The sequence below is a fragment of the Penaeus chinensis genome, chromosome 5 (assembly GCF_019202785.1).
Source record: "Penaeus chinensis breed Huanghai No. 1 chromosome 5, ASM1920278v2, whole genome shotgun sequence".
NCBI lineage: Eukaryota > Metazoa > Arthropoda > Malacostraca > Decapoda > Penaeidae > Penaeus > Penaeus chinensis.
In genome coordinates, this window is record NC_061823.1 from 30,052,537 (window position 1) to 30,072,291 (window position 19,755).

General features: G+C 36.5%; 2 protein-coding genes across 5 annotated transcripts in view; both read right to left on the reverse strand.

Moving 5' to 3' along the window:
• Positions 1-927: 927 nt before the first annotated feature.
• Positions 928-10,999, reverse strand: LOC125025942 (transforming growth factor beta regulator 1-like). The gene is made up of 11 exons (XM_047614298.1): positions 10,939-10,999; positions 8,403-8,508; positions 7,437-7,569; positions 6,018-6,172; positions 4,574-4,711; positions 4,311-4,413; positions 2,963-3,135; positions 2,576-2,721; positions 1,951-2,073; positions 1,406-1,535; positions 928-1,137 (listed from the first exon to the last, which is right to left on the reverse strand). The coding sequence occupies exons 2-11, from the start codon at positions 8,499-8,501 to the stop codon at positions 1,015-1,017; spliced, it is 1,323 nt and encodes a 440-aa protein (XP_047470254.1). The 5' UTR covers positions 8,502-8,508; positions 10,939-10,999; the 3' UTR covers positions 928-1,014.
• Positions 11,000-14,228: 3,229 nt separating this feature from the next.
• The window catches only part of LOC125025941, a 12,581-nt gene continuing 7,054 nt past the window's right edge, over positions 14,229-19,755 (reverse strand). For 3 of the 4 annotated variants that reach the window (XM_047614293.1, XM_047614294.1, XM_047614295.1), the window contains exons 7-9: positions 18,355-18,569; positions 16,961-17,275; positions 14,229-16,596 (exon numbers count right to left, since the gene is read on the reverse strand). In XM_047614293.1, coding sequence (XP_047470249.1) covers positions 14,533-16,596; positions 16,961-17,275; positions 18,355-18,569 — 2,594 coding nt within the window. In that variant the 3' untranslated portion in view covers positions 14,229-14,532. The remainder of the gene's footprint in view (positions 16,597-16,960; positions 17,276-18,354; positions 18,570-19,755) is intronic. The other variant, XM_047614297.1, reaches the window with a different exon arrangement.

Sequence of the window (19,755 nt, forward strand, 5' to 3'; positions counted from 1 at the left end):
GCCAAAAATACTTTTGTGTTAGAGAGACTGATATATTTATCAGTTAGACTACATATGACAAATATTTGAAAACAATCAGTGTATTTGACCAAATCAAAAATTACTTGTAACATATACTTGATGTCAGCTAACAATTATATTTTAAATTTTTGTCACAAATAAGTTATTTCTTAGGTTCAACAAACAGAAAAAAAAAATCTGAAATTAATTATAGTTACTTAGGCTTAATTATTCTCAAAGTGGATTGTCATATGTCAGAATATTGGATACAAATTCTATAAGCATTTATAGCAGATGCTTGGATGAAAAGTTTTGAAATACTTCCCTAAAATAAGATAATTTTCTAAAGTAAGGTGAAATCCTCTTTTTCAGCTTTTCTCTTCTCTTTAACTTTTCTTTTTTACTTCTTCCCCTTCCCTCTTCCTACTTCACTTCTTTTTCATACTCTCTCTCTCTCTCTCTCTCTCTCTTTTTTCCATTTCACTCCTCTCCTTACCTCGTTTTCCTGTCTTTGCTACCCACTTCTCTTCCCACTTTACTATTTTCTCTTTTCTATCTTCTCCTTTTCTTTCTTTCTCTCCTATGCTTTCTTCTCTTTTCTATTGTCTCTTCTTATCTGCTTTCCTCTCCTCTGCTCTCTTCTCTTTTCTATTGTTCTCTCCTCTGTCCTCTCTACATTCCTCTCCTCTCTTCTATATCCTCTTCTCTTCTCTCCCCTTACTTCTTCTCTTATCCTTTTCTCTCTGCTCTACTCTGCTTTTCTATTTGTGTCAAAAATGCAGTGTATCATCTAATTTTACCTTGTTACCTAAGCACAGTAAGCCAACTCAATGACAAAAGAATTTATAAAAAACAGCCAGTGACCCTCAAGAAAAAAAAAAAAAAAATCCTTAACATTAAAATCTTCAGGCTAATATACCAAACATCTTTCCAATTTAAAGAAGTAACTTTTATTTCTTATATATCTACATCAGTTACCTATTTGTTTACTAATTTACCAGTACAAAAGTTTCGTTATGAAGGAGATGTAACATGATGTCTAGCAAAACGGATGTTCCTCAAGAGGGCTTCATGGCACAAGGAGGCCTCTTTTTCTGCTTCAAACACACTTTCAACCTCTGCCTCACTTCGACAAACCTGCAAGAAATTAATTAATAAATTATATAAGTTTTGCTTTTCTTGTTGGGCTGCTCATCCAAAAATTCATGAAAATTTCCAAACACTTACATGGTAACTAACATCCAATCATTTATAATTTTTAAAATACATTATCTTTTATGTAAGACCACATGAAATAGAGATCTTTGCTATACAAAGCTCCCTATACTATACTTACTATATTTAATGAACTGCCTCTTACTAGATGAATTAAGTCTAGAAAACTCTATATAATTTTTAAACTCACCTCAAATTTAACCCACTTGTACTTTGAGCATTTTCTTGCACCTGGACAGGCCTGCAGTACATTCTGGACACTGGGATGAGTTAGGCCGAAAAACCGACAACCTCGTTCCTCACTGTCTGATCCCTCTGGCCTGTTGGATTTATCACATCATAAAATGAGGGTTCATATTACAGTATAACTGTGAGAGGAGCAATAGTAAGAATAGACTATATAATTAGATTTCATGAAAACTACAGCAGCACTATCCCTCTCTCACTTTCTTTACATTTCTCTCTCTCGCTCTCTCTTTAAGATATCAAATGATACACGAGTTAGAAGAGAATAAAAAGAAAAGCCTGTGAGTTTTATTTATCATGAATTATCACTGAATCAACATTGATATTAACCTGATCTCAGGATTTAGCAATGCCATGTAAAAACATAATTGAAGAGTCATATTGATCTTAAACTGTCAGTTCCCTAAATATCCAGCAGACACACACAAACAGTCTACTTTAGCATAAGGAAATGTCTCACGCATGTACTTTCTTTGATAAAGCACCCACCTAATAGTAAGAAGGTCCATATTGAGTGTTGAGTTGATGGTGTGGAGGATATGATTGTGGCATTCCGCTGGGGACATGCCCACCACTACAGACTCCTCCTCATCTTCACATACGACCTCAAACCTAGGGAATAAGGAATTTGATAAATGAGTATGACAAATACTTGTACTGTACCCTACATGATTTATGAATATGTGCATCAGATATTGGATGTGATACAATGACAAGAATAAAGTGACATACGCAATAATTATTCCATATTATCCATGATAAGGATAAAATCCACCAACAGCTTGATGATGATGATGAAAGTGATGATTGATGATGACTGTGATGGTTGATGGTGTTGATGATGATGATACATAGTAATGGTTAATATTGGTATTAATGAAATAGGTGATAATGATAATCATGATGAATTAGGTAATAATGATAATAATAACATTGATGATAATAACAGTGACAAGGAGAAGTACTAATAAGGAATAGGGGAGAAGAGGGATTAAATGGTGCAGGAGGAGAAAACGGTAAATTATTCCGCAACAAAAGAGGTACCTAGTAAATGACTGACCTAATATACATATATCCAGATTTTGAACTGGATCTTATATGCTATTAGTCTCACCTTGGAATGGGCCCACCATCGACAATTTTGCAGGTGTAAAGGACTGGCTTGAGAGGATCTCGAAGACTTGCAAACATTCTTGATGAGCAAAAGCCAACGGGAAAAATACAATGCTCATTGTGGTATGCCTCACGTTCACTGACAATCTGCAAGGAGGAAAGTAAATCCATGTTCAAAATTTTAATTTAATTGCATCCTAATATCCAAAAGTGATTATCAGTGGGCTGAGTAAGAAATCACTGTACCAGGAAATATCATTCAATAACTTAAGCAGCAAGTAGTCAATATTTCACTAAATTAAGTAAAATACATTTGTCAACACTATACTTAATTCCTTTCTTCGTATATCTATTTCAAGTGGAAAAAAAAGTATAAGAAGCACCTTACCTCTCCAAGGCTATGTATGGTAAGGGGGCCAAGAGTTATAGGAAATATGGGGCGGCCAGCAGAGTCTAGGGTGATGGGCGGGCACAGTCGCTTTGGTTTATTGCTTCCACTTTTCCTGGCCTTTATAGCTTTGTCTGATGTTCCTGATGATGCTGAAGCATTGGTACTATTTCCTGCAGAAGAGAAATTGTTCTAACTTTCATTTCATTAAGTCGGGTGTCAAATGCAAAATCCTGACGAATTTTCATTTCAACTGCCATCTTGTGGGCCAATAATGGTACCAGGCTTTCCGAGAATAAGAGATTTAAATTTTCTGAAATTACACACTTGTACATAAAGGTTATTTTGCTTATTTTAAATGGTGACGTTGATGGTAAATTTTTTTATATATATACAGTATATTCATGCATTAGACATGGACTACAACACTTTATTACAGAATTTTATTTTACTTTATTAACATAATCAGACATTTTATTAAAATTGCGAGAGACCCAAATTAAATATAAATATAAATATGCAAATATATAAACTGATGGATATGCTTTTACTTCTGTGGATATGCATGTCCATAAGTACCAATATTCAATGGGTTGAGCCATGCGCAATTTTCACGAACTGGCCAAAAATGTCTACTTTGTCAAGACATCGTAAACATGAAGGACAAAAACTATGCATCTTCTCTTTTTATTAGCAGAAATGCTAACAATAGCAAAGCAAATGAATTGATCAACATTATGGAAAAAGGGTTCTTTATTAACTCTGTCTCTTAATCATATATCAATTTCCTTCATGACTGTCATAATTTTACAGGTGAATAATTATTCTTGTCACCCTACAGGCAATCTATGACCATCCCAAGGGTTACATCTGGACCAAAGGGCACGAGTTTGATTTATGTAATAACTTTTACAGCTAAACACATAAATTAATAAAGGTAATTTAAGACCACAGTTTCATTACAGTCAACAGAACCGAGCATCTACATGGGCTCCTTATTTTTACTTCTAGATATACATTTTCTTCAATGCAGATGTTTCATAGAAGTCTATACAGCACAGTAGAGTTCTTTACAAAGTCTACCATGTCCTAATAGCCAACATCTCTTTATTGATAAAATACGTTGAAATGAATAAAGCGACACTGTTTTTAGCTCTACATCAAAAATATCACCAAGATTAATAAATATTATGCATAGAAAAATATTATGCACAGAAAAAAGTAAAAATAATGCATATCAGGTAAAAAAAAAAATTATACATATATATAAGAAGAATAAATAAATAATAATGATAACAAAAAAAGTCAGACATACTGTAACAACAGTACACATATGTTTCATTCTCACCATGGTTAGATTCAGAAGGTTTACGCTTCAAAGTTGTCTGCTTCGGCTTCTTGCCATCCCAGTTATCAATACTGCCACTACCTAAAACAAGGTAGCTGTTGCTCTGTACAAAAATGAGAGAGAATAATTCAAATGTTCATTCTTTGTCATATATTCTAGCATATCCTATTCAACTCATAAAACATTTTTTTTTCTTTCTTTCTTTCATTCTAGCTATCACCATTATTGCATCAAAAACATTATTAGTCCAGGGTAATGTTTACCTTTGTATTTAACTGGTTGTGATGATCTGCAGTTGTCTGATGATGACACAGTCTCTTGAGTAGAAACATTCTCTCTTCTGCAGCTACAACAAGTTGCTGTTGAACTTCTGCAACTTGGTCACATAAAGCAGCATTTTCCTAGAAAAAAAAAATCATCCAATATATTGCAGAACCTTGTCTGATACTCATAAACTGTGATTACAACATATTCCTGTCATAACCTTTAAAGAATCCATGAGGTGTTGTGATACTGCCTTTCTTATCTTGAACTTTTTTTTTTTTTTTAACACAATAAATGTCTCATGAGGAATGTTTACCCAATTTTACAAAGAAAACCCATTTGTAAATTAAAACAGACTGTAATTATATCAATGGATTCTGAAAGCACAGCATCTTCAGATTCCTGCTTTTTTATCAATCCCTAAAAATCACTGGAGATTTCTTGAAATACTCAGTCTTGAAATACTCAGTCTAATAAAGTACAAAAATGTATGACCAAGGAAAGTTCATGCAATAAGAAATAATCTAACTATTGTAAGTTCAACCTGAATATATTGCAGGCTTTCATCAGTGCCATGCACAAAGAACATGATGAGATGTTATCCTACAAGCTGATAACATCTCATCATAATATTACTGCACTATAAAAACCCTTTAATGCATTTAGTTTATCAATTACTTTTGTAATGCAAATACTTCTTTATGCAACCTGGAATGTATCTGTGGAAAATTATGAAAGTTATGGGGAGGTTTTATAATGAAAGATTATCATGACTGCCATGGTCACTGCAAAAAGAAAGCAAAAATAGTGGCAAAACCAAGGTTATTCTCTGAAAGAACCTGCAACCATGTGAACTTTATCCATCCCCACATCCTTAGTCATGATTACTGATCAACTGCCTATGCAACCAGTGGCAAGAGACTGTGCTGCCACTGTTAACCTTGATTCCGTATAATTAGACAATCTGTCTATAATTTAAACTTTTCAATGACATATGCCAGTTTCAGAATAATTAATAGGTCCTAGGAATTTTATTATTAATTATCAAATTTAACACATCCTTGCCAGCAAAGCCCGCAACCCTTGTTTAAAAGGAGATAGTACATCTGACAATGTCAAATCCTCTCTCATCATATATGCCAGTATCAATGTAATTAATGACATATGGGAAACATAATTACAAATTAATGAAAACTATGAACTTTAAAAGAAGAATAACTGACAGTCTTCATATAAAAATGGTAATACTCATTCTATAATTCTAGACTAAAATAAATAAAGACAGATTTTGGTATTAATGCATTAAAAATGACGAGGGAGGGTAGGATACCCTATCACTTCAACACTTCTTTACTAAACTCAATGAAGCATTGAAGCTAAGCACTTAAGAAAAAAGTTGGCAAGAAAGAAAGAAAAAAATAAAATCAGAATATCAAAACTTACATAGACGAGTTCCTTCACAATCTGTTTAAGATGTTTCATCTTCTTTTTATACACTAACTGTTCTTGAGCTTTATGCCGTGCCAGTCTCTCTGCAATGGCTGGTGGCAGACTGCTTCCTCGCCCCCGTCCTCTATCCGAGACCCCACGGGCACTACCTGTCAGATGATTTATGATTTACATTACTATTTCTCAAAATACTGTATGTTACATTTTACCTCTTATATGCCTGCTGTATAGAAACAATTAAAGATATAAATAAATTCATTCAATAATTAATCAATAAATTAAAAGATATAAACAATATGAAATGTTCATCAGTTGTACATCAGTTAATTTCCCTTAACATTGACTGAATACTCATTTTATAACAGTATATACAATACAAGCAAGCCCCATACTTATGATATTTCTCAAGGCTTTCTTTAATATGGATTTGTATATATTTCAATTCATTAGCTAACATTATATATATTTCTTTATTAATCCATATTTATCACTTCTGAACGAGCAAATTGAAATTTAATCTTAAAGTTAACTATTCAAATTTGGAAAATATAGCAAAAATTATATACAAGTTTACCTCTCTTTTCTTTCTACAGTTAGTGTTTAACATGGATTCAGTGCAATACAATAACATCTTCATAAGACAATGAATATATGGATTTGTAGCACCTCTATATGAAAAAAATAATTTCACCAGCTTTATAATTATTCCCAAGTTTTACAATAATAGGAGAAAATACAGAACACAGGTTGGGCAACATTAGGTCAGTATTCAATGGAACATCACCATCAATGTCACTGCTCTATAGTGTTTAAATCTTCCACAGCTGACTTATAGAAAGTGGTGCTGCTTTTGCCTTGAACTACTGATATTTTACCAATAAATATGCCTCCTAGGAGACCGGCAACTAGTACAAGCAATGGTAATGCAGCAGAATGTAAAATGTAAACTTGTAGTTCAGGATAAGACTTATAAAGAAATTCAGTCATTAATCCCTACTATCCCGATAATGTGACCATCACATCATGAAAAAGTCTGGCTTGAGGGGCAGATGATATGAACATGCCGTCATGTTCATATCATCTATTACCATCTGGATAAAGCAAATCAAATGACAAATATAGACATCGGAAAGTGGCAAAAAAGTTAAAAATGGTTATGCAAGAAAAGAGAAGACAATATTGCAAAGAGGAGGCATGGAGTCTTGTTACTGCGCCCAAGTGTTCACATGTGCCCAGCCTACAAGCCGCACACCCAGCAGAGAGGCCTCTGAATTAAGTCTAATGCCCATATTTTGCCTTTTTTTTACCACAAGTTCCCATTTAAAATATCCTGACAACCATCTGTTCCAAAAGTTAGTGAGTTTCACCCTGTATATACAGTCCAAACACAATATCTTCTGGCTTTTTGCATACCTGATAAAGTCAGGGCTGGTGAGGACCGACCAGGAGTAGCTGCTGCTGTTACAGCTGCTACTGCTGGAATTGCTGATGCTACAGATATTGGAGTGGTAGTTAAAATCTCTTCATTCTCATCGCCCACTTCAACCTGGATAAAAAGAAGCATTCTTTTATTAAATTTGTAATATGATATATGTTTGTTTGTACACCTCTGTATTTTTGTACACATGCTTCCATTTAAGTAATTGTATATATATGACCATGTGAGCAGAGTGGCAGATGCTAAACTTTACCAAAGATATTACCCATTGTGAATGGATTTAAAATTGCCAGAGTCAAGAAAACAGTTTTCACTTTTGGCTAAAACATACTCTCTGGTTTCATATGATGAAAATAGTCAATTGGAATTACTATGATGAACATTTTTTGGCTACATCCTCCCCTAAAGTGTCACTGCCAAGAAGCAAAGTCAAGTCTTAAGAAAAGTGTGAGAAGCCTTGATGATGAGTCTTGATGATGTCATTTTCACTGATTTTCTCCCTCTCTTACTCTCATTCATTCTTCACACATTCTTTATCTCAAATTGATTTAATCCATTTGCTTTCTTTTCCTCATTCTGTCTGTCAAGCTGAACTATAGGCATCATAAACTTCCCTGATGGGTTTCCACTCTAAACTTGCTCTGCTGTATTTCAGTATTTTCTACTGCATCTCTGTCCATTTTTTCTTCTGAAGAGTGAAGCAGATATGAGAAAATAAAAGTCAATTCCCCATCAGATGCAACTGTAGCATCAGCCAATGCCTACTGCAACATCATCAAAGCTTCCCCCATTTTCCAGGGATTCACATTTGATTCAATGACAAGGCACACTGTAAATATAATTTCTGTCTAAGGGCACTTCTCATTTGTTGATGAGAATTGTCAAATAATACTAAATTTCAAAAAAAAAAACAAAAAAAAAAACACCATGGCCATACTTACTGTTTCTGAAGCCTCGGGGAGACTAGTGACCCTGTTATCTGGGAGGCCCATACTGGGTGCTAGTAAAAGGTTTTCCGCTGTGTTCCATACGGATGACATCTTCTATCTAAAATGAAAATAATAAAAATTACTGTAAATAGTAAAAATCTAGCAGATGCAAATAGTTTCTTCTAAGCTTTAATATACAAGAAACCGAAAATGAGCAACTCAGTACAAGAAATCTCATAAGTATAAGATATGAACAATCATTATAAGCTATAGTAACAATAGTTTCAAGGCAAAAATATTCCCTTTTCTCCACATGCAAAAAGAGGATGTTAAAATTCTATCATGAACTTTTGAAGATTCATTTTCAACATAAACACTGGTACTTTGGCTTTAGGATAAACATATACTATCCTTAGGCCAGAAACATTTACAAGTTTTATCATTCAAAAAGAAATTAATCTTCAATATTCTTGCTATGATATAACCATGAAATCTAACCCATCAGCTTTTGGATCTTTTGACCAGCCTAGAATCTGCCGAGCATTCTGAGATTGGCAATTTTCCCAATAATATTTTACTATTGTTATTGTTATTGCTCATTTACACCAGTTCTTTCTAGAAGTATATCCTGTCACCACTTACTGATCTTTACTTGTTTGTTTGTTATCACAAAAAAACTTGCCCAAAAAAAGAAGTGGAGCTTTTTCCATAAGTCATAATAAACAACAGAAGAAAAATCTAGTCAACAGTTTCCCTATAATTAGTCTACACATTAGAACAAATCAAAATAACACATTTTTGTGAATCTCTAATGACTATGTGCACTACAGTATTTTTGTAGTAACTGCTCTCTCTCAGAACTTTTTCTCACTTATTCTGAAACGGCATTATTCTCAGCTGCACTTTCTGACTCAAAATGGTTATGACTGTCATGTAAGACTGTGACAAAAGAAACACAAATTTTAGAAAGAACTACATAAAATATAAGTAACACAGTAAAGTTAAAACAAGAACTAATATATCATATAAATAAGCAAGCAGACTAGCTCTTCGTAAATTGGAAATTGGCAAATCAGAGGCTGGGCTAACAACCTGTAACAATACCATTCACTTTTATAAATAAACAAGAAAACAATTTTTTTGGCAATAAATTGGCATTATTGGCAAAGACCCTGTCAGCAAATTTTTCAGGCTGAACAGGATATGTAAATCTGAAAATTAGACAAATGTTTTATTGAAACACCAATACACATTTTTAGGAAATTAATCTTAGATCACCATTATGACTATGTGGTACATATATCCTGGGATTAATTTATTCACCCTGAGCCAAATGCACCCTATGCCCTTTGGAATCATTTGGTACAAATATAACTTGCATTACTGCTATAACAACAAAATAATATCATGTAAAATAACATTCATACAATGAACCTTATAATTTAATGATGTTTGAAAATTTTCATCTCTGTAAATCTTCATCACTGGCAGGAATTGCAACTGCTATCCGGCACTCTTTTTCATTACTGCCATGATAATTTGAATGTTAAAGGCAAAACAGCACCTTATACACAGCCTAGCTATGACAGAACTGGTTTGAATTTCAACTGACTTCTCTCGGGTAAAGCTTCTATTGTCATGTGATTATCTATTACAAATCTTGATGGCTCTAACAGACTGGTTGCTAGTGTCTATTCTCATATCATAATCAAGTGCAATACCCATTGGCTCATTTGATTTCCCTCTTTACATCATCTACTACAATTCCCTCCGATTGTTTCATCGCTTCCTTAAATTACGTCACATGGAATGCCCAGAATTTTTGAGTTTTACATCATCTCTACTACCCATATTATTAGTTTGCAAAGGAAATGATACAGGAGAAAAGTGTATTAAAATGTTACATTCTATTGGATGACAAGGTAAGTTTCTTTCTTTTTAGTGTTGGGCATCATCTCCAATAATACCATTGGTAATCACCTTGTACTATGATAAGAACCGAGAAGGCCATTAGATTTCCTCTTTTTATCAATTCTATTTGCTGTCAATCATGCAAATCACATTCATACACTAAACCTATACTTAATAAATCTTCATTTTGTAAAACTCAAAGAACTGCAGACTTTGAAGACAAAAGAATATTAGAGTGTGACCAATCAGCAAGGTGGTGATGCCTTCTGTGTATATGCGATTTGTTTCTCATAAAGGGGAAACTAAAACTAATCCAATCAACTTAACCTGTTCACGCCTGGAGCAAAAAACTATTGCAGGATCGTTCAAAATATGTAATAATAATAATAATAAGAATAATAATAAGAATAAGAATAAGAATAAGAATAATGAATAAATAAATAATAATGTAATGAAATGCGGATTGCGTATAAACAACGAATGGTGAAAACCAAAGAAACAAGTATTTTTATATACATATTTGTTTCTGTCTCCTTTCTTAATATCAAGTTTAATGCTTTATGAAGTCCATAAACATTATATATATCTTTCAGTGTAAAAGAACACAGAATTGCTGTATATGCATGACAATTCCTACCTTTATCATAGACCGAGTAGCCGAATGTTTACTATTACTCTGACAGCTGATTGAATGAAGGGATGACGTGTGTAAAAGTTTTTTTCTCTTTTTTTTTTCATCTTCTCTTTTTTTCAGGAACTATTATCTACTGTAATCATATTATTATTTTAAATTTTCATATACACAGTATTCTTTCCTCCTCTCTCTTTCTTTAGCATTTTTTTAAGATTAAATAACTCTTACACAGTATTTGTTATAGATAATGTCTGCCGGATGTATTTGCTATTGCATGCTTCTTAATTTCATAGATTTCTACAGTCTTTGTAATATGGGATGTACATACCACCATCATAGTACTTCATAGTTGATAACTGATATAGGTTTAAATTACAGCATGTTCATGTATTTCCGATATGGCATTCACTATAAAACATTAGACCTTGGCCTAGTGCTTTATAGTGATACTTTATGATCATAGCGAAATACGGTCTCAAGGAAGTTCTAGTTTAGGGGCTCCCTCATCCTCATCCTCATCATCATGATGTTAATAATAATAATTATAATATTTATACACACAGAGTCAGGCACACAAACACACATATAAATATACATATAAACATACATATATATACATATATATACATATATATACATATGTGTATATGTGTGTGTGTGTGTGTGTGTGTGTGTGTGTGTGTGTGTGTGAGTGTGTGTGTGTGTGTGTGTGTGTGTGTGTGTGTGTGTGTTTATAAATATATATGTATATATATACATACATACATATATATAGACACATATGCACACACACACACACACACATACACACACACACACACATACACACATACATACACATATATATAAGGAAGGAATCCAGGGCAATGAGTTGCAAAGAAGACTTCTCTTAGAAGGCGAATATTTAATTTTGAGCAAAACAACTGACATTGCCGGACCTCATCAAGCATAAGGATAACAGAAACATTAGCCAAATAGTCAGAAATTAATCAAAAGTTGATGTTGTAGGATGCCCAGACTTTGTCAAGGCATCAAAACTATGCATCAAATGTAGAATACACAATAAAACCTCCCAACATTCCTGTACAGCATCTGGTGCTAAGTGCAGTGCATGTGGCTAGATAAACCACTGGTAAATATCTGTCTGTCACTACCAGAAAATAGGAAAAACCTATACAAAGGTAAAAACCCAAGCCAAAGTCAGTATGCCAATAAATAAGGATCAAAGAAACTTCAACAGTGATAAGTCCAAGAAGACCTGTCTGACTAGCAACTCACAAAAGAATTCGGTTCCCGTCAGCAACTTGAAACTCAAACATTTTGGGTCAACCAAATCAAAGTGCACTTCGACAGCATCAAGTGCATTAATACAGACTTCTGCATTCTAGGCCAAGAAGTTGGATAAATGATTTTGGGTCTACCTACCCTGAAGGCCCTAGGCATGGTCACAATGCAAGAGACAAGGATGCACTTTCAAACAACCATGGTCATCCAGTCTGTGGATGAATTAAAGAAATGATACCCAGATCAATTTGATATAATTGAAATTGTTCATGGAAAATACCACATAGTGCTGAAAGGAAGTTCAAGACCAGTTGTCCATGCACCGAGAAAGTTTCCTATACAAGCTAGGAAAAGAACTCATAGTAGCAGATGGTTTGTCACGTTTGCCATCAACAGATAACGAACATATGTGTCTATATCTACAAATCAGACTGTGTTACATTCACCCATGAAAAACTAGATCAACTTCGACAGGACACTTGGATTAAAAGAAGTAATTATTCAGGGATGGCCAGAGATGAAAATCTACCCACAATTTTACAACCATATTTGTCCTTCAGAGACGAGTTACCTGTCGAAGAAAACTTCAACATGAAACAAGATACCCAGAAGCAATATTACAACAGAGGTGCAAAAGATCAATAAGCGCTCCTACCAGGTCAAGTTGTTCGAGTTCAAGACCACATAACAAAGATGGACGCCCGCTATAGTAGTTGAGATATCCCAAGAACATCGATCCTACATAGTTGAAACACAAACTGGAGGAGTCTTGCGAAGAAATAGACTTCACATCAGACAGACGCTCAGCCTAAACATCCACTTTCAGATGAAACCCATGCATAAGAGTCTACTGAAACAGCAGTGAACATGGATCAAAATGAAGATCATGGGAACAAGGCTCCAGTGTAGTGCCTCAAGAGAAAGGATAACCCAAGGCGGCACAAAATCAAGATGTCGTACCATCAAGAAAGATGATAGACTGGATTTATAGTTCATTTAATGAAAGTGCTTATTACATTGGCCAGTATACTAACCTGATTCTCAAACCAAGAAGGTGCTATGTTCCTACCTGATTCTTTTTGAAAATTACTAAAAAAGGTGTTAATATTGTACTTTGTACAAATCAATGAATTAAAAAACATTGTCAAGTGAAATCTTAATTACTTAATTTCAGCAGCTCAATGGATGTCAAATTATATTTTTGTTACACTACAGATTCTCACATACTTCTGTAACTAACTACTTTATTTCATATATGATAAGAATCTAACCATACTTTCTTTTATTTAAAAAAAAGAAAATGGTATATGATTACTCATAATTGTTTAACTTATAATTATCTTTTATTTGCTTTATATCATGGTACAAGTCAAGTAACCCTTATATATTGCATGTGTACGTAACCCTTCTGTAAACAGTAGTGCTGTACTCTCTACTCGTACTGCTCGACAGAGAATAAGACAGCACACACACACACACACACACACACACACACACACACACACACACACACACACACACACACACACACACACACACACACACACACACACACACACACACATATATGAACTATGTCAGGTCGTGAAGTTAGTGTACAAAATAATATTGGGTGGCAATGAAAAAAGATTGAAGATTAAGTCATGCACTTACTAACTGGATTGCTTAATTCTATAGAATTACATCCGTGCTCTTATAAGTGTCTGAAAACAAGGGAGTCTCCTTATCAGTTTTAAAAGGCTGAGAACTCTCGGTCTGGTTCATCTTTCTAGACACCGAGACAAGCTCAATAATCCCAACAATAAACCCGTTAATGAATAGAAACATGAAACAAGATATCTTGGATTTTTTTTTTTTTTTATCGATTCAGATCATATATTAAGAAAATACCCGCTCATGTTGCAGATTCTGGATAAGTTCTGCTTGTTCCAAGTTCTACCAAGTATTAACTTTATTCGGATGAAAATTCACGGGTATATGAAGGTAGCTAATCAGTAAAACACAGGAAATAAATTTCCAGGGATGCTGTACAATATGTGCATTGATAAGATTTGGCTACAATGCAATGTAAAAAAATATACATGCTAAATTTCAAGGCATACAATATCATAAAGAAGTTTGCATTTGCTTTATTCATAGTAAAATCTAGAAATAAACATCTCACCAAAAATCCACAGTATAATATCTGCCCCCTAAAAATAATAAATATAATATCAACATTGCTGAGTATTATAGAACAGATAAGCTACTTTAAAAGCTTAAGACACGAAGTGGTATTTCTTCTACGATTAGCCTCTGGGTGCGCGTGCCGAATCAATGGGCTGCTCTGAGCCTCCCGGATCTCAAATCCTCCAGAAAACTCTTAATTGCCGGAGCCCCGTAGCCGAAGCGGTTCGACTCGTATTCGGGTAAAAGAAAGGACTTGACTCGAGCTATTTCTGATGTATCAGCTGATATCATATTGTCAAAAATAGACATAATGCGTTCTATAAAATGTTCTGCCTTCCAGTCCATGGCGCGCGAGATCTCTTTAGTAAACAATGTCTTTATGATGTATGACACGGGCGAGTCTAGCTTCAGATACACGCGATTCCATACCTGGTAATGCCTCTTATATTTCTCCGGGTACCACCAATCATACTTCAGCATAGAGCAGATGAGTTTGCAGGCCATGATTACTACGCGCTTGTTGTCTTCGCATAGATCTGATATGATTCTTGCCTCTGTGACTGACAGACTGTAACGCCAACTATTCTGGCCGCAGGAGGTAAGGGACACGGGCATATCATGGACCTCTTCACGTATGTTGTATGGAAGTTGATGGAGACCGTTAACTTCTGGCCAGGGCGCTCTGACGGCTGGTACGAGATCCACGCTCAGCAGGAGCGTTCGAGGGCCAGGTTCACACCACGCCATATACAGTGCCAGTCCCACTTTAGTTGTTTCTAGGCCCGGGTAAATAACTGACAAATATGGTGACTGGAACTGGAAATTTTCTAGTGCTCTTTCAGTAGCTCTTTTGAAAAAGAGTATAAAGTTTTGGTTTCTGAACATTTCTGGCTCCTCATCACTCTCGAGAGTAACCTCCAAAAGATCATTTATATCATCTCTTTGCGTGGATCTTGCTGTAACTCTTCCACCTCTTAAACAATGGAAATTGCAAAGTTCAAGATTGAAGTCCATTTCATCCGCAGTAAACATTCGTATGTCTTCAGCAACAGATCCAACTTGGACAAGATTTCCTTCATAGCGAGGGTCAAGTTCACCAATTCGTTGACATAATCTCGTCATCTCCCGTGTTATGGTTCTGTTAATGCGAAGATTTTCCCGCGTGTTAAAGTTTACCTTGTACTGAAGACTCGCTTCTCTGAGTTGAGCAGGTGAGAAGATACCCATATGGCGAGCTTTGACCTCTAGGAGGGTCTTCGAAACCACGTCTGCCCTATTTTCATTGAAGATTATATTTTCCTCTCTTTTAGACACGACGTTCAGCCTTAGAACCTCTACGTTGTTTTGAAAACCACGCAGAAGGTCCAAAGGCGTCATTCCGACCACTGACTGAGCATCTCCACCAGGAAAGCACCGGAGATATTCAAAGCAAGCAGTGTGCCCCATTAAGGCAGCCAGGTGGGCTGCGGTAAAGCCTCCAGTTTTGTGAAGGGTTGTGTCTGTTCTTACACTATTTACAGCTGCCAAGTATTCAACCATCGTCGTCCTGCCATTTCTCGCGGCAATGTGCAGTAACTTGGATCCAGAGGCAGCATCCACCACATCCTCAAGCTCAACTCTAGTTCGCTGTCGGGCAAAATGGAGTAGATGAACCAATCCACATTTCCCGGCAAGTCGCAAAAACGAAGCAGAAACCAAAGAATTTGGACTGCGTTCCATCTGCTCGTAGCAACCAAGAGCTTCTGCAGCGTCTTCATCTGGAATATTGGAATTTTGTACTGCTAGCTCCTCAAGGCGAGCTATCTCCTCCTGACGTAAGTACGTCACCAAGCCGGCCGTTAATCTGTTCTCCGGAAGTCTTGCAATGCCGTAGGGAAGCATGTGAAGATCACGGCAAAGCACCTTGATCATGTTCATTTGACGATTTTCCGCAGCGACGGCAAGGGGGTGAGAAAGGTCTCGAGGCAGTCTGCACATCCTCGCTCCGGCTGCCACCAGGAACTGACATGTGAGAGGGAGACCCAGTCTGGCTGCTTCCACAAGGAGACTCCAGCTTGTGCCCCAGCTGATCTCACGAGGCCACGAGGCCTCACACCCTCTCTCTTCAATGGCCGTTTGTAGCTGCTGAAGACCACGACGAAGCTCCCGACATTCCTCACTGTTCCCAGTCACTCGTGAAAATTCGTCATTCAGCAAAACTACATATTCCTGAAAATAGTGGCATAAAGTTTTTCCCCCATCTACATTTGGAACTTTCTATTTACACAGTACATATTTATCTCCTATTTATTTATGAGGCTGCTTTCTACCTGTGCGTATATTCGTATATATATCACACAAAAACACAGTTTTAAATATAATATAATACATATGCATATATGCATGTTTGTACGTTTGTGTATAAATACAGCATAATTCAAAACACGGCATCTCTGTTGGATATCTTTGTGCATTTATGTATACATACAGCATAATTCAAAACACTTCTCTGTTGGGTAAAGATGAAAATTGGATAAGTGAACACGTGTAAATGCTATATATCCAACAACTAGTTCGTCAAGATGACACAAACCTGTCTTATAAACGCGGGGAAAAGGGCAGGTAGGTCAGGCGTCCTGTGCGCGGCCTGAAGCACCGTCAACCCGTCGCTGCTGCAGGAGGTCAGAGACGCCCCGGCCGAGAGCAGCAACATGGCCGCGTCCCTTTGGCCCCTGGTTATGGCCAGGTGAAGGGGACTCGAGTAGCCACAGCGGGGGTCCATGCTAGCGCCCCTCTCGAGCAGCTCTCTGATGGCCTCCAGCTTCCCCAAGGAGGCAGCGGCCAGCAGACTCTGGTGATCTTCGTCCGCAGTTCCTGTGCTTCCATTGCAGCGTCGCGACATTCTTGCCTTGAAGGAAATTTTAATGGGATGCTAAAGGTGAACGACCATAGATCATACGCAGGCCTATACCATATAGTAAAGATGAGACAATTGAGATTGATTGTATAATAATACACACACACGGGCACTATATATATATATATATATATATATATATATATATATATATATATGTATATATATATATATATGTGTGTGTGTGTGTGTGTGTGTGTGTGTGTGTGTGTGTGTGTGTGTGTGTGTGTGTGTGTGTGTGTTTGTGTTTGTGTGTGTGTGTGTGTTGCTGGGTCGTCTGGTACAGTAGGTGTAACATTTTTTTTTATTCTGGGTCATATATCTAAAGTGAAAGAGGTTCGGAACCTTGTCAGGCAGGGTAATTGATCCATGCCAATGTGTTATTGCATTATACCTTCACACACATACACACACACTCTCACACACACACACACACACACACACACACACACACACACACACACACACACACACACACACACACACACACACACATATACACATTAACATATACACACATGTGTGTGTGTGTGTGTGTGGATGGATGATTGTTAAAACGAGAGTCCAGAATATAATCCACTATGGAAAACATTAGTGGTTCTAAGATCAGAATATCAGAGCCTAGGGTGGAAACCATGTCTTTCAAAAGGTATAATGTCTAGAAATAAGAGTTTTCACCCGAAAAAATAGACTATATGGCTGGTCTTCAGTATTGGAAAATATAAAAATCTCAGACATTCGTCTATACAAAGATGGAGAGAAATATACTTCCTCTCTGAAAAAAAAAATAATATTAGAAACAACTCGGTGAACCTTAGAAGTGTTTAAAAAAAATAGACGATTGAATTAGATACCGGATGAATCAACATGGAACGATAGAATAAGTCAAATTCTATACTCCATCAAGTTCAATTCCTATCAGCATGACATGGCATGAGCCATTAGCTGGGCTCTAGCCTGGACTTATACCAAGTACACAAGAAATCATCCAAATATGTGTGTGTCACTTTACGTGTATATCTAGAACCAGCAGATACTGATCTTTATTACTTCAAGCCCTGTAGCCATACATCTCTCAGAAGGGCGGCAAGACGGTAGTTCTCCCTCGCGGCGGACAGATCCTCGGGCAGCTGGCCTCGGTAGTTTGCAAGGGTGGGGTCGGCGCCGTGCCTGAGCAGCCACCTGGCAAGGGAGGCCCACTGTTCGTAGGGCGAGAATTCATCCCAGCTCTCTTTGGAACTGCTACAGGAAGCCTTTTCCGCCAGATAATGCAGAGGCGTATTACCTAACGGTAAATACGATAATTTATTTTCATAGACAATACAGTTTAGTTAAAGTTAAGAAAGTTTACTTACCACCCTGGCTATCTGCTCAGGCATGGGCAATCATGACTGCAAAGTTTTACATATATTCGACATAGTACAGTATTGTGATTACTGTAATTGTACACGTCATATAACATTGATATGCTTTTGCCACTGTGTTTACACTGTTCTTTGTTTACAATAATTTTACATAGTAAATTTAGGATATAGTACGAGTGTATCCTTCAGTGTATCTGGTGATATGAAATATTCACATAGTTCTATATGCCTCATGTTAGGTGGTCTGAAAGGCTGTATCACATGACATTCCGAGATATAATGCTCAAGTGTTCGCTTGTTTTCCTCGTTACGCACTCTACATCTAGATTCATAAACACTTCTTGAACCGTGCAGTTGCCAGTACATTCTGTAACCTAAACGTATTCTGACAATAATCACGTCGTATTGTCATAGGAGGGATTGCTATCTCTATACTGATCGTAGTGTCTTAGTGTACAATTTTCAGGCCTGTGTGTGTTCGTCAGATCTACCAGTTCTTGATAAGTTTCAATATGTGTGCAACCCTAGCAAGATCTATGTTCACGGTATCCTTATTGCAGGTTTACTTCGCCAATCTTGGTCGTGCTTGCGTATACCAACATGAGATGGTATCCATTCAGATTGAATGTTGAAACTGCGCTCTACTGCATAAGTTACATTACGTTTAATGCAGCTCACAATTTCTTCATCGCCACTGTTTTGAAAAGCACTTTAACAGTCACTGAAAACTACTCCAGAGTCCCGAGACATTAAGGTATTCCGTTGCAAGGAGTATACCTGCCAACTCGGTTTGTGTAGTGCTGGCCCAATTTTGCACTGTCATATCAACTTGATGTTGTAATAAGCCATTTTTGTATACAGTGTAAGCGCAACCAGCTTTGTATCCAGACTGTACGGATCAGTCAGCGTAACACGTAAGGACATCATCGCCCATAGATTGCGTGTGTTCCCTTACTGTTTTAACACGCAATTAGGTACACTTTTTTGCGGTAGACATGCAAGTTGCACAATCGATTTGAGTTTTTTTTCCCATGTGGAATGGATCGACCTTTTTGTATTTTACTGACTAGGGCACTGAGCTTTGTAATTTTGTGTATGAGAAGGCGC

Bases quoted from the DNA above. Each gene is read 5' to 3' on its own strand.
- LOC125025942 (XM_047614298.1), bottom strand. From the start codon at position 8,501: ATGTCATCCGTATGGAACACAGCGGAAAACCTTTTACTAGCACCCAGT. The intron at 7,570-8,402 runs GTAAGTATGGCC...CTTTTTATCCAG, and splicing joins TCCCCGAGGCTTCAGAAACA to GTTGAAGTGGGCGATGAGAA. The intron at 4,712-6,017 runs GTAAGTTTTGAT...TTTTTTTTCTAG, and splicing joins TTGTGAAGGAACTCGTCTAT to GAAAATGCTGCTTTATGTGA.